General features: G+C 38.4%; 1 protein-coding gene across 1 annotated transcript in view; it reads right to left on the reverse strand.

Moving 5' to 3' along the window:
- Window positions 1-365: 365 nt before the first annotated feature.
- The window catches only part of Kdm7a (lysine demethylase 7A), a 65,200-nt gene continuing 49,830 nt past the window's right edge, over window positions 366-15,735 (reverse strand). Inside the window, exons 12-21 of the mRNA XM_029478640.1 lie at window positions 12,858-12,947; window positions 11,322-11,531; window positions 9,478-9,602; window positions 9,132-9,286; window positions 7,902-7,999; window positions 7,484-7,632; window positions 7,151-7,359; window positions 5,778-5,863; window positions 4,643-4,901; window positions 366-3,846 (exon numbers count right to left, since the gene is read on the reverse strand). Coding sequence (XP_029334500.1) covers window positions 3,752-3,846; window positions 4,643-4,901; window positions 5,778-5,863; window positions 7,151-7,359; window positions 7,484-7,632; window positions 7,902-7,999; window positions 9,132-9,286; window positions 9,478-9,602; window positions 11,322-11,531; window positions 12,858-12,947 — 1,476 coding nt within the window. The 3' untranslated portion in view covers window positions 366-3,751. The remainder of the gene's footprint in view (window positions 3,847-4,642; window positions 4,902-5,777; window positions 5,864-7,150; window positions 7,360-7,483; window positions 7,633-7,901; window positions 8,000-9,131; window positions 9,287-9,477; window positions 9,603-11,321; window positions 11,532-12,857; window positions 12,948-15,735) is intronic.

The raw sequence follows: 15,735 nt of genomic DNA on the forward strand, positions 1-15,735 counted from the left end.
TAATACCTGAAGAATGCTGTTCTTCATTGAGTAGTTTTTATCCACAGTCACAAACAAGGCAACTGGGACTTAAAAGATAAGATTCAGAATAATCTACTGACTCAGCATTGCTTGGCTGATAACTAGCAGAACATGGGCTAAAATACAGGTCTTTTGCTTCCTTCCAAGCTATACCATACAGAAATGACTAACTTGTAGAATTTTTCTTTTCTTTTCCTGGTTTTCCCACACAGGGTTTCTCTGTATAGCCCTGGCTGTCCTGGAACTCACTCTGTAGACCAGGTTGGCCTAGAACTCAGAAATCTGCCTGCCTCTGTCTGCCTCCCAAGTGCTGAGATTAAAGGCGTGCACCACCACTGCCAGGCTAGAATTTTTCTTTTCTTTTCTTTTCTTTTTTTGAGACAGGGTTTCTCTGTGTAGCCCAGGCTGTCCTGGAATTCNNTCTGTAGACCAGGCTGNCCTTGAACTCAGAAGTCCACCTGCCTCTGCCTCCCAAGTGCTGGGATTAAAGGCATGTGCCACCACTGCCTGGCTAGAATTTTTCTTAAATGTTAAAAGAACATGAGTATTTTGTGAGTGGTATATCTCATTGAACCTAATGAAGTTGGATTTTGTTTTGTTTGTTCTGTTTACAAATGGGCCACCTTCTGCTCAACTTTGTTAGAAGTCAAAACAACACTGCAAACCTCCTGGAGAAGACACCTTCCCGGACAGACAAAACTGAACTTGAGGTTCCTCACAGTACTTGCTACTTCTGAGCACTCCGTAAGTGTCTGATAATACCTGCTGATCGCTTATGAATAAGTACAGTAAAATACATGGAAAAGGAATTAATTAGGATTAGTAAATACAGAAGGGTATTCAAGCTAAGCGTTCAGCCATATAAATGGACTTGTCTCCTCTGAGTTTATGATTTGAATCGTGTGCTTCAAAAATGAACTTCATTTATGAATTTCAATGTATTCCAAAGATCCTGAACTACTAAGCTGCCAGTTTTGTATTGCTAATCATTCACCAATACTAGGGAGCATAATATTATATAGTGTTGAAAATTACAGTACAGTAGATCCCAGGTTAAGGGTCACTTAGCTGAATTAAGACAGGATCACCACTACTATTAAAGCTGCATGTGCAAGTCACTGTTTCTCAACTTTACACATTTTATTTGCTTATAGCTAACTAATGCTATCACCAATATCTTCTGACTTAAGCTGCGGTATACTACTTGTGAGAATATGGGAAAGACAGAGACTACCTATTACTGAGCCCAGATCCTAGCAGTAGTCACACTTCAAAGTCCAGCCATTTCTATGAGATAAAAGGACACACCACAGATGGAGAACTTTAGAAGAAGTTTGACTAGAAAAATCATTTGGCTGTGTAGCTGAATTTTTATCAATGAAGAAAGATACCTGGATTCTTTCATAGTGGCTATATTAACTGGCTAAAAGTTTTGTCATTTAGTCCATTAATAGGGTAAAATGATTTTTTAAAATGAATCCACAAAACTGTGATTTAAAACATTACATATGTGGCAACCCAAAATTAGTGTTCATCAGCCTAAGGACACAGGGAAGATACTGGCCATAATTTTAATTCATAAGAATAAATTTTAACTTTTAAGGCCAAAAAACAAAATAATTAAAATATTTTGAGTTGTTTAAAACAAATCTAGATCATAACTGGGAAAAGAAGTCATCACTATTATTTTTTAACCCAAATAAAAATATGTGATCTAACAATAAAACAGAAAACTAAGACATCACAGTGATATATTGTGGAAAGGTGAGTGGTCAGCCACATTCAGATTTCTGCATGTTGAAATACACCAACCAGCTGACTGTATCCCTCTCTCCACTAGTTATGGCATCGTGTAGGCAGGGGCTAGGGATGCTGTCTACAGATACTAAGAACTCCATAAAAATCCTTCTTCTCCTGACACTCAAAATACAATGGAAACTTTGGTCCAGATAATCTGGACCAGAAGGTGAATTCGTAACTTCCTTATCCCATTAAATATTGTAAAAGAGACAGAATAAGAAATGTTTCTCTTTGGAAATACATATTTTGAATGCAACTATGAAAGATAATGGTGCATAATTATTTCCTTTCACCTTAATGCTTAATACAGAAGTAAAAGTGTACCTACTTTGCTGAATTGAAAAGAACAAATCCATTATATAGCCATATTTCTCCATAAAAATAAATTTCATGTTATTTGCCTATATTGTCTTTGTAGGAATTTGTAAAATGTGGTATCATCAGACCCCCAATATCAATTTATTTTTATGTCATGAGGGGAAAATGGAGATACTAAAAACTATTATAAGCCACTGAAAAATTGCATTTAAGTAAAAATTGTACATAAAGGAGATAAATTATTATCTTAAAGTTCAACCAGACACTTAACCTCCATATCCTACTAGCCAAGACATTTGGAAGAAACTGCAAAAAGCACCCATTTTACTCCAAATCTGTATTAATTCAGAAAATTAAAAAACAAAAAAGTAGCGTGTGCGCGCACACGCGCGCACACACACACACACACACACACACACACACACACACACACACAGATCTATTCCAACATGCTTGCTATTATACAACTTAATATGGTATATATTACGGCTTTTATGCAGATTTGAACATCCTAAATCAAATTGTATTTCTTAAAAAAATGATGTCTAGATAATAAAAGCCTGTGATAGATGTTGGCTCTTCCAACACCAGCAGTATTGAAGAAGGCCCTCTGTAATTATAAAGGTTTTTGGAAAAACGACAAACATTACATTTTAACCAAACTTATACTTTCCCCATAAGCAGGAAAAAGACATTAAAGCTGTTCTCTTTGGGACCCAGAAAAATGAAAATGAAACAAGCCAGATTTGTTACTTGTAGAAGAAAACCACAATGTCAAAAGAAATGAGAAATGAGGACTCTTTTATGTGGTTCTTTAACATTGGCTATGAACATGTTTCCCTGCAAAGAGAAGAGTCTTGGGTTGTCTCAAAACATTGGGGACTGGGCTGCAGAGGGAAGGTGGGGTATAAGGGAATCAACCTGGATTATAGTATGCACCTTGGATGTTAGCAAAAGCGAAGCTAATAGCTTATAAAAAACACATGAAATATATAAAATAAAATGATTTCATATACATCTTAATTTAAAATAATTAATGCATCAAATCCCTGTTTAAGACTTTAACCTGAATATCAAATTTAAGAGTCCAGACTAGCTACTGTTACTGCGGCTCTTCTCCACATGTAACACACACACTATCAAAAATAATTTAAAAACCTTCACATTCTTAAATCTAAATTAGTGAGATATTTCTCCAGAAATCTTCCAAATAAATAGCTTTAAAAAAAAGAAAGAAATTAAAAGCTGTTAACTTTAAAAAAAAAAAAATCTGTTAAATAAATTATTGATAATTCTTTATCCTACTACTGAAAAATAAAATCAAGACACTACCAACAACAAAATTAAATTCAAGCCCTGACAAGAGACCCCTTTCCAGTTCAAGGTCTCTTTTTAAGGTTCTACTACCCTCTGCCTTCCTCTCCCCACCAGGTCCAAGGGTTATTGCTGAGTGGGTGTGGCACAGTGAAAATGCAGCATCAGGTCCATTCTGTTCTTCAGGCAGTATTCTTACTGTACACACAAACTGCTCCAGGCGGGGTGGGGGAAACTCCAGGCTTCCACTCCCCGAGACTGGCATCCAAAGGGAAGAGTGACTGTAATAGCAGCTCTGTCAAACGAAGAAGCGAGCATGGCCATTTCTGTTCAATTTCAGAATCTTCCCAAGACGTTGTTTGGCTGTTGCCATTCCTTTTTTTGGACGTTTACCTATAAAACACCAACAACACTCTTAATACTCATAAAAAGTATATTTGTCATATGTCATATAATATCTGGAAGACTTAAAATATGAAGCTTTGTAGTACACAAGCTTGTTTCGGTCTCATCTCTTAACGTCATGCTTTAAAACCCTTCCACTTTATCACACACACAAAAGAGAAGGCCACTGTCCTTCCAGACTATGTTTCAGCAACCAAGTGGACTGCAACTTGATGTATTCCCAGGAACCATTGTCCTCCTGTGTCTCAGTCATGTTCTCTCCTCTGTTTTCATTGTTTCTTCTGCAACCTCCCTTACCTCAAGCCTGGCAAACTCCTCATCCTCCTTAAGGACCTGCTTCCTCCTGAGCCCCAGAAAGGCGATCCTTTCCCTTGGGATTTGCTCAAGTACCCTCTCATCGTTACCACACCCATATGTGGCTCGTACCCATCGCTATCATGCAGTTGTTAGAGTACTGGTTCTTAACCTCTGGGTTGCAACCCCTTTTGAGGGTCAAATAACACTTTCACAGGGCTCAGCGGAGGCCATCAGAAAACAAATATTTACATTTGTTTGATTCATAACATTAGAAAAATTATTGTTTTGAAGTATCAATAAAAATAATTCTATGGTTGGAGGTCACCATAATGTGAGGAACTGTATTAATCAGCTGCACATTAGGAAAGTTGCGAACCACTGTTCTAGAGTGTCCCCACCTACTACAACTGCCTTCACACAGTTACAAATACACTTAACCTTTTTTTTAACTGTATTTTTTAAACTGTATTTAACTAAATACAGTTACCTTTTGTTGCCTGGTTGCTGATAGGTGGTGGGTTTGATGCAGGTCTCTTGGTGGGGTGAAGGGGCACTGAAAAAGAAGTTTCACCAATAGGCCTTTCTGGGCTCAGACTGCCATTACATGAAACCAAGCTGGGATTCAGCGTGTACTTTCCATTCTGAATGCTTGAGTTATTGCTGTCCACACAATGCCTGCTTTGTGCCTTCTGATTGGTTTCTGAAGAGCTTTCCTTTTTGATGTGTTTCTGGCTTCTACTTAACTCCTAAATAAGGAAAAAAAGAAATGTAGCTAAATTCTTCAGATTTCAGATAAATGAGGTATTTAAAGCTTTCTCTGCATTAGCAAAATAAACTAGTCAATTTTGGTTTTCTTTTTTTCTTCTCTCTCTCTCTCTCTCTTTTCCCCTCCCTCCCTCCTCCCTCGTGTGTGTCTGTGTGTCTGCCCAAACATCAGGATACATGTGTGGAGGCCAGAGGATAACTTATGGGAGTTGGTTCTCTCCTTCTACCATGTGAGTCCCAAGTATCAAACTCAGGCCATCAGCCTCAACGGCAAGTGCTCTGACGAGCGCTTGACAGACCCTCACCCTTCATGATGGTCTGGTCATGTCATTAAAAGACATAAAGGTTTGGAAGATTAGTTCCTCAGTCAAGATGGAACCAGCAGAGATGCTGCCTACTCTCCCGTAAACGGAAGCAGAGGACCCACAGTCTCCCTGGCTCATCACGGGTTCTCAATGTAACGCACCGCGCCTTTTCAGAAAAGTTACTTCACTCCTCCTACCGTGTGGGTCCCAGGAATACCTAGGCCACTAAGGTATGTAACAGGCACCTTTACCAACTGGCCCCCCTAATTTTTATAACTTAGCTTGTATAAGGTTCACCTCTACTACAGTTGCTAGAAAAAGTTCCAAAAGCCAGGGCACATGCCTGGTTTTTCTTTTAAGTAGAAGACCTCTTTCAGACTCTTGATAATCGAGTCAATATGTAAGGAAACAAATGTTACTGATAAGTCTTGAAATTAACTAAGAGGTCATAACCAACATCAAAAGAGAAAGGAATTAAACAGTTAAAAGAAGCTTAAAAAAGAATATTGAATATTCTAAATTTCTTCTTCATATTTCTACTTTGGAATATACCTGAGCATTAAATCTGGAAGTTCGATCAAACTGTTTATTCCAGGAAGAAGTCATCAAATCCTGATCTTCGGTCTTGGCATGGTATCCTAGAAAGAAGTCTTGATTAAATTATCTTTGCAAAAACTTTTAAACAAAACTAGCCTAGTGCTTACAAGTGAAAGCACATGTATGCTGACATTTTGTTTAGACATTAACTATTTATTCACATGCCTTGATTTCACTATACTCCTTAAACAGACAAAACCCACAGTCAGCAACTCACAACCAAACTTGCTATTTCTATGACAAGTTTTATGCTAATGCTGGAAAACCTACAGTAAGGTACTGTGGCCATGTGTTGCAAAGGCAATACATATGTCTCTAAAATGAGATTTTCCATTAGGACAAAAAGTATATATTTCCCTGCATTAAGGGATCAAATGGAATATAGGAAGGCAAAATGGAGCAGAGAAAGACAGGCAGACCCAGATTTAAATTTGAGATCTTCCAAGTACCAATTCTATTAAACCTTTCCAAGCTTTACTTTGCTCTTACACAATATGCAAAGATTTGGGGATCAAGTGGTCTCGGGTTCAAATTCCAACAAATTTGAATAGCTATGTAAAGTGTGTGCAAACTAAATTAATCTCATTAAGTCATATTTCCTTTTCATGTAAAATGGAGGTCAAGGTCCTAGTACATAGATGACCCCAATCATGGGCGACTAAACACAACTGCGACTTGTCTTTTTTTCAATCCTAAGAATCATGTTTTTTCCTCTTAAAGCACAGAGAACACTAGGTGGCATTACTGACATGCTGTGTCCGCTCTTTTCCTAATATTTCCTTTTCAAAGAGCTTGAGAAAGCATAACCTCAGAAAAAAACTACCCAAAACTTGTTTCTCTTCTCAAAGGAAAATGAATGGACTGCAAACCATTTAGAACACCAGACATTCCTTCCACTCTGGGAGCTCTTACAATCGGTAACAGGAAAACAAGACTATCTTTGCAAGAGCAATGGTATAATTAGGCCTGAGAACATGATACTCAGTCCTAAGTCATTTACATTTTGAGTTTTAACACTTAAGTTCCATTTTGGCTGTTTTGTGTCGATACATGCATACCACACCACGTGTGTGGAGACACTTGTGGCAGTTGGTTCCTTCCTTCCACCACATGGGTTCTGGGGATCAAACCCTGGTTGTCAGGAGCTTGGTAGCAAGCCCACTGACCCGAATTTTGAGTTATGCTTGCACCTTACGTGACTGTATAAAGTCCTTCTTACAGTAGACAGTCCTTATCCATATTATCTCTAACCTCAACAATATCACTCACAGCACTACTGAATGTACAGTCATATATTATTTTTCAGAGACTGGTTTTGTGTTTCTTACCAAATTCCACTGGTTTATTGCAGCGATACAATTGCCTAAACTCAGGGTTACTGCCGTGGCAAATACTGGGATCCTGGAGAGAGTTCTTCTCACCACTGCAATCTGTGCTTTGTATCTGCCTTTGTAAACACGAGGAATAGTGCAACCCTGCCATGGACAGCATGCCCTGAATAGCTTCTTCCTCTGTGCTCGTCGAGGTAGGACATTCCCTAAGGAGCAGGTGATTCAAAACACAATGGTGTATTTTTTTTCTGATAAAATAATCAGTATACTTGAAAACTTTCACAGCATTTACTCACAATGTAAAACTACTGCTTCCAGCAGCAAGCCTACCTTTTAACTGGAATTTCCTGTCTAGATGGCTTCTGGCTCTTCTGAAGGAGGTTCCTCACTATACCAGACTCCTCTTTAAAGTGTGATGTTATTTCATGTTTCTTTTCATCACCTGAACTTTCAGAATCTTCAGTGGCAAAGTTAATTTTCTGAAATATTAAATAGAAACAAAGCTAAAAAGAAACTAAGGCTATACACACTAACCAGTTTATCTGCTTACAAGTTGGAGTCTTAATATTTCATATCAAAATTTGAAAATCTCTACCTGAATACAAAGCACACAGTTAAAGGTAAAATACAGCTTGTCAGAAACATAAGCAGCAGTATTTCTCCCTCCACCGCTTACCACAGCCACACAGAAATGTGTGGAACATGACCGTCACTGGATGGTGTGCACACACAGAGCACAGACACGTACCAGTGCAGTGCAGTCGGGCCCAGAGTCTTCTGAATCAGAGCCATCAGAATATTCTGACGGTCTACTCCTGAGTTCCGATCGCACACTTGTAAAGATCCCTGGTGAAGATGAGAGGGGATAAGAAACAGTCATGGCCTCTAAAATATACCCAGTTTCAAGACAACTACCTCCACACCTCTCTTTTCTTACTGATTTTAATTTCCCATTTTTTCGTAATTGACCAAGATACAAGGTGACTGATGTATGTCCTTAGAATATTTGTGGTATTTCTCTTTCCAGAAAAACAAAACAAAAAAATTGTTCTAACTAAAATGACGACAAACTGCTTCTGACTTTCCCTTTCCCTTGGTTTTCTCACTAGAAAGGAAAAAAAAGGCAACTTTCAAACCTCAAGCGCATTTATGGACCGACCATGGTTTCAAGCAGTTATTACCTGGGCTCTTATTGGCCTTTCTCTTCTGCAAGCACCACTGCATAGCAACTCTTCTATCAGCTCGCAGTGATGCACTGCCTTGCCCTGACATAATAACTACGAATTACAGAGGACCAGATTTACTGGGAATTAGTGGAAACTAAGAAATTAAAAATGAATTCGATAATATTCATCATGCAGAATCCTTTCATCACAAAGATAAAATATTGATTTTAATTACGTTTTAAATGGAAAGCTATATACTGTTCTTTCTTCCTAAAAAATGTTTAGGTTCACTTTATTCAAAGAACAAAGACTTCAAGGAGAAGGTGATATTACTACAGTGTTTGATAGTCCTATTATTACTTTATTTGCCAATAACCAATCAATGCACCAGTAGAAGCCTCCTGTCAACAGTTATCAAATAGCATCACACTACCTCAATTCCCACTAGATACAGATCAGCCAACCAGATGTCTCTTAATTATGAGAATGAAAGACATGTTACCACATGTGAAGTTAAGTTAAACTTGAAACTCATTTGGGACAGTAGAGGCCATAAAGCATTATGAGCTTTTAAATGACTTTGAAAACAGTGACTCTATCTAAGGCTTGCAACCCTCACATATCCACACACTGGTAATCTATCCCTAGCTACTATACTAGACACTCACATTCAGCACCTTGCACATTAGTGAACTACTCAAAACATACTTCACATTTTCCAACAGTATTATAAAATGCAAACATTTTCAATCCTACAACAAACTCAAATACCAGCAAGTTACCTACTGCATAGTACAAGGAGGGACACATACTGTTAAGTGGTTTGGGAGAGCCTTGACTTTCGGCCTCCTCTCTTCCTGAGCTCTGTTCTGTCTTCATGTTTGCATTCTGTGTTGGCTTCTTGTCCTCTTCATTTTCACTATCTGCTGTATAAAGACTTCGATCTGCAAACAGCTGTCTCTCATCTCTGTGCCACAGAGGAAAAATAACTGCATCAAAAGTAGAGCAATGCTCTGTAGTCCCTTCCCCTCCATTTAGACGTAGCAGAGGATTGAGACCCTTTCCTCTAATACAACGGTCTATGTGATAATGTTGGCATTATATGGACAAAAGGGGATCCATCAAAAATTAATCTGATACTTTGATATATTTACATACTTAATTATTCTTCCATTTGTCAGCAGTAATCGTAGATCATTATCTTTCGCTCTCCACTCAGGTACTGTGGAAGATGGCTGGAGATGTTTGTTGAATTTTCCATTCAGTTTAGAGCTCAGTAGGTCCTTAAAATACAAAGCAGAAGTGATTTAATCTCCACCTTCAGGTAGGCCTACTCAACTAAAAAGGAGTGTTTACTATCCCTCTTCCATGGTCCTGCCTGCCTTGTAGAGGGATGGGTAGCCATCCAGGGATTGGAGATATCTCAGTGTCCCATAATCCGGAGCTCCTCATTCCAACACATACAAAATGGTTCATCTTTCAGCAGGGCAATCTAGCAATAAAACATATTTTCTAATATAAAATGCAAAATCTGCATAAAGCAAATCCAAACGCAGGCCCCTTTTGTGGGTACTAAAGGGTTAGAGTCATACAGCTTTAGGCCATTTCATGTTCCTTGGCTGCTTCTACTTAATAAAGCATAGCAGGAGACCTTCCCACTCACCCTAACCTTGACCTCATCCTTCCCACCAAGACTACATCCATACAACCACTACTAGGTCCAAGAGCCACGGCAAACAAAGAGAGATAAGAGGAGCAGGGTTTTTAATGTAGAAAAAATTACTTCCTCTTTGAGATCTTTCATAGTAAGTTCCCAAAATAACTATATGTGTTAAGTAGATTCAGAACCATTTAATCTTAAAACAACATAATATCAAATATAAAATTATGTAAGGTTGTAATGACTAACGTTTAGTATTTTGACTCAGCAATACCTCTATTGTATTTTCAATTAACTGTCAACCCTATGCTTATAATGTAAAATTATGGATGAGCAAATCCTATCACAAACTCAGTAGCATGGTTTATAAAGGTATCACTACTCCGCACTCCTGCTCCGTCCAGTATACCAGAACTTCTCCAACCTAAACATATTTATTCTAAAAGTCTCCTATTCTGATTGTTCGAATGGTTGCTGTTGGCTCAAGGACAGGCTTTCTGTATTTATCTTCCTTGGCTAGCAATACTGTGTGTTTATTTGACACCTTCTGTTAGGTCAAACATCAACCCCTAAAAGGTATTATGAGCACTTCAGCAAAGCAGTCACCCACTACTGTTTTGGGGCTCCCTCAAAACACTCAGCATTGGAAACATATATTTTGTTGCTGCTGTTTGTTCGAGAAAGGGTCTCACCGTTGTAGCCCAAGCTGGCCTTAACTTGCAACAATCCTCTTACCTCTCCCCCCTGCCTCCCAAAGTTGGACTGAGGTGTCCTCACTTGGGCCCTTCAGCTTGTTGACCTTTGTAAGTTCTGTGGACTGTATCTTGGGTATTCTGTTTTTTTGTTTTTTGTTTTGGCTAATATCTACTTATTAGTGAGTACATACCATGCATGTCCTTTTGGGTCTGAGTTACCTCCCAAGTGCTAGGATTACAGGCATGTACCATCATGCCCATCTTGAAATGCTACTATTTTAATATATGTCCTATCTTCCAACTTAAAGCTTTGACAAAATGCTACATGAGGGCACGACTTGACTTTGCTTGCTCTAGCATCTTCTTCAGAGTCCAGAAGAGCACAATGATTATTGGATAAACACTTATTAATTTAATTAATTTAATCCTAAACATGTCAGCAAATTAATGAAATCTAGACATCTTAATACCACACTGTTGTCTAAAAAGACTAGACTTCATGATCTCCGACAGACAAAAATAATAGTATCTATGAATCTACAGTAGAAACCAGCTGTATTGTTACATGTACTGAGTGTTTTTTTGAACGTGAGATATATATATATACATATATATATATATCCACACATATATATATATATACTTGCCTCCTCCCATGGACACATCTCTAATCTTTTGAGGACTTCCTTTGTATGGAGCTCAAGAATGTCAAGGTTAGAAGGAGTTCGGACATTATGATCTCGAAGTTTCCTCATCTTTCTCCGGGAATGATATGGTGGAGATGCCTCATTTGAGGGCCGTGAAGCTGGACACACAGAAGGAATTCCCTGAGATTTAACTGGTTTGCCATTTTCCTCCTAGAAGAATCAAATTCAGAGCATGTTTTATGAAAAGGCTCTTATACATATACTTGACTAAACAATCAACCCTAAAACTACTTTAAAAAGCAAAGCACATTCTCAAGACAACGCCAAAGCCTCGGCTTTCTGGAGGCCTTTATTCCCCTCTCGTCCACACACTTTGTGAACAGTAAGTACATTTCCTTGTTTTATTTGGGGAGGATTTTGCGGGGGCGACTGGAGGGGACTTGCCTTAGCTTCCATGAACTAGGATTGCAAGCATGCACTACCACACTGAGCTGCCATCTTAGATCTAGGATATTACGTGGAAGTTGACATTTTCAGAAATGATACTCCTCCTGTTTACTCAACGATTAATTTTGAGTTTATTCTGTTTTGGTTTTACTGTGCATTAGACACATATATATGCACATATATTTATAGATAATACTCTATATATTTTATAAACGTGTTTATATATTTTGTATTTGATAACTTCTTGATAGGGAACCCATTTACATGCCGTTACTTTTACTACCTCTGAAAATCACTAACTGTTGTACCCAAGGATAGTGAAGCTGGCACTGCAGCATCTTACGGGTTGGAGATGTAGCTCAGAGGTAGAGTACATGCTTGACAAGCACAAGGCCCTGGCTCAGTCCCCAGCACCAAGGAACAAAAAGAGATGACTGATGTTTTTTGCAGATGTATAACGCCTTCCATTCTTGACATTGGTTGTAAGCCAACCTGTAACTGCTGAACTATGTCTCCAGCTCCTCCCATTCTACAAACATAGTCCTAATATAAGATGTTAAATTACACGATGGCTTTCAATGAATTCACTCTTACTGCAGACTACACACTAATCAAGCCACTTTCCTGAAGAACTACTGCAATGAAAACCCTTTTTTTTTCAATACTGACAAAGCTCAGATATTTTTATGGGCTTTTATCAAAGTCATTAGCCCCTCAGTTGCTCCAGCATTTTTGGCAAAGAGATTCCCTAATTATTTCCAAGCCAGCTTCACGCAATCACTGTTTTATCCCTTCCTCTAAGTACTTCATAGACATTCGTCTAGAGGTAACTAAAACTAAATAGATCAAAACATTTGAACTTTTGTAGGAACTTAAAAGAATTTATAATAACTGGAACTGCCTCTGTTGTTTTATAATAACACAATACTCTAAATTTCTCTATAAGACATCAGACACCTAAAATCTGTAAAGCTAATTTGGCTCATTCGACTTCACACGTGTCAGTGGTTAAATATTCATAGCACAGTGGCAGATCTATTTGGTTCTCAAGACAGATAGCAAGCAGACACAGATCACTGCTATTCTTACCTCTATTGCTCGAATTACTTTAGAAAGTTCCTTAATAAGATGCCCAGGTCTAACATTGTCTGGAATCTCAAAGGCATGTTCAGATACAAGCTGTATTTGAAGTAATAAAGAAAACCAAAGTCAATTAAATATACAAAGCCCAATCTACTTTATAAAGTTCTATGTATTTTAAAGACACTACCAGATAATATAAATCGATTCTCAAGAGTTTATATACTTGGTGGAATGTCACCTAAGAAGATCTACATTATCAAAAATATCTGTGGTGGCATGTGCATGCCTTTAATCCCAATAGCTAGGAGGTAGGGACAGAGAGATCTCTGTGAGTTTGAGGCCAGCCTGGTCTACAGAGTGAGTTCTAGAACAACCAGGGCTACATAGAGAAACCCTGTCTCAAAAAATGAAAACCAAAAACCAGAAACAAAAAGAAAAAAAAGAGTTTAAAATGGATTTGTCTCACAGTGAATCTTATTTATAATGCACTCTACACCTCAAATCCTGCTGTGATTCTAACTATAACTAGTAATAAAGAAATTAACCCTAATATTTAATTCGGAATACATAAGGATTTTTTAGGGAGGGAATAATGGAACTAGTAATCCTTGTTTGTAATGGAAAGTATAATCTGGATAGATTTGAGTTAAAAGTTTAATAGTCCAAAGCAAATGAGAAAAAGATACCATTAACAAAAACAAGAAATGAACTAGGAAGTGATCATATTTATTAACTATAAACTAATACTATTTTATGCCTATTTACAAATATTAATCTCTCTAGCTAAGGACATTTTATTTTTAGGTACATGCAGACTTCTTATTTTTTGAAATGTGGTTTTGCTGTGTGGCCTTGCCTGTCTTAGAACTCAGTCTATTTAGCAGGCTGGCCTTGAACTCAGAGATCCTTCTGCCTCTGCCTTCCGGGTGCAAGGCATGTGACTTTCAGACTTGTTTTTAGTAGTATAACTTGTTGAAACAAATTAGTTAACAACAGTAATACAGAATAGTGCTAACTCTGTGTTCTGATACTGTTAAGTACACTTGGTAAGCATGAACCCACTTAATTCTCTCAATATCAGAGTGAGAGAGTGCAGGTTGGATATACCTCATTTAAGATACTTGGGACCAGACATATTTTAGATTTGGGAACACTTTAGACTTCAGACTGGAGGTGCTCAACCTTTTACAGGTTATGATGATTATTGCCACAGTACAACTGAAAAAACTGAGACACTGAGTTAGGTAATTACAAATAGGGATACAAGTTACTACTAAGAACATGGCACACATTTACACAGCTTCCCCTTCAGCACATTACGTAGCTGTTAGAATGCTTCTGCTTTTCCTCCTCTGCACAGGAGAATCTGTGGTGGGCATGGTTTTACTTTCCTGGATGTTTCTATAACATCTGCCCTAATATAGCAATAATCCTAAAGTAAAAGGGAGCATGAGGCTACAAGGGCCGATAGCTTTACGTACTGTTCCCCAAAGACAACCTTTTAAATATTTATGATGATGGTGTGTGTGTGTGTGTGTGTGTGTGTGTGTGTGTGTGTAACTGCAAATAACTGAGCCATAAATAGGTCTTGCCCCTTCCTTTTCCAAATTTTTATATAAATCAACCATAGTGGTACAGAGCAGGGACTTGCAATCTCAGAGTCCAGCTTTACATGTCAGTTATACCAGTTCTCTTGGGAAAGTTACTTAAATGCAGACAGCAGCAGCAGCACCAGCACCAGGCCCCATACAGCTGCTCTGAGACTAAATGAGATCATACATGAAAAGACAAAGCCCAGTGCTTAGCATGCTAAGAGCTCAGCATGGCTTCTTTTTACTCTATTTGCATGTTTGTTTCTTAGTCATATCTTAAATAAACTTACATTTTGTTTTTTCAAAATTAAAGAAAAGCTAACGTTCTTTTTTTTTAATTAGATACTATCTTCATTTGCATTTCAAATGCTATCCCCAAAGTACTCTATACCCTCCCCCTTCACACCCCTCCCCAGCCCACCCACCCCCACTTCCTGGCCCTGGCATTCCCCTGTACTGATCTTCACAAGACCAACAGCCTCTCCTCCCATTGATGGCCAACTAGGCCATTCTCTGCTACATATGCAGCTAGAGATACAAGCTCTGGGGGTACTTGTTAGTTCATATTGTTGTTCCTCCTATAGGGTTGCAGACCCCTTCAGCTCCTTGGGAACTTTCTCTAGCTCCTCCATTGGGGGCCCAGTGTTCCATCCAATAGCTGACTGTGAGCAGCCACTTCTGTATTTGCCAGGCACTGGCAAAGCCTCACAAGAAGAGAGCTATATCAGGGTCCTGTCAGCAAAATCTTTCTGGCATATGCAATTGTATTTGGCTTTGGTAGTTGTATAAGGGATGGATCCCCAGGTAGGGCAGTCTCTGGATGGTCCTTCCTTCCGTCTCAGCTACGAACTTTGTCTCTGTAATTACTTCCATGGGTATTTTATTCCTTATTCTAGGGGGGAATGAAGTATCCACGTATTGGTCTTCCTTCTTGATTTTCTTGTGTTTTGGAAGTTGTATCTTGGGTATTCTAGTTTCTGAGCTAATATCCAGTGAGTACATATCATGTGTATTCTTTTGTGATTGGGTTACCTCACTTAGGATGATATCCTCCAGGTCCATCCATTTGCCCAAGAATTTCATGAATTCATTCTTTTAAATTGCTGAGGTAGTACCCCATTGTGTAAATGTACAACATTTTTTGTATCCATTACTCTGTTGAGGGACATCTAGGTTCTTTCCACCTTCTGGCTATTATAAATAGGGCTTCTATGAACATAGTGGAGCATATGTCCTTATTACCAGTTGGAACATCTTCTGGGTATATGCCCAGGAGAGGTATTGCTGGATCT

This window comes from Mus caroli, chromosome 6 (genome assembly GCF_900094665.2).
Source record: "Mus caroli chromosome 6, CAROLI_EIJ_v1.1, whole genome shotgun sequence".
Classification (NCBI taxonomy): domain Eukaryota; kingdom Metazoa; phylum Chordata; class Mammalia; order Rodentia; family Muridae; genus Mus; species Mus caroli.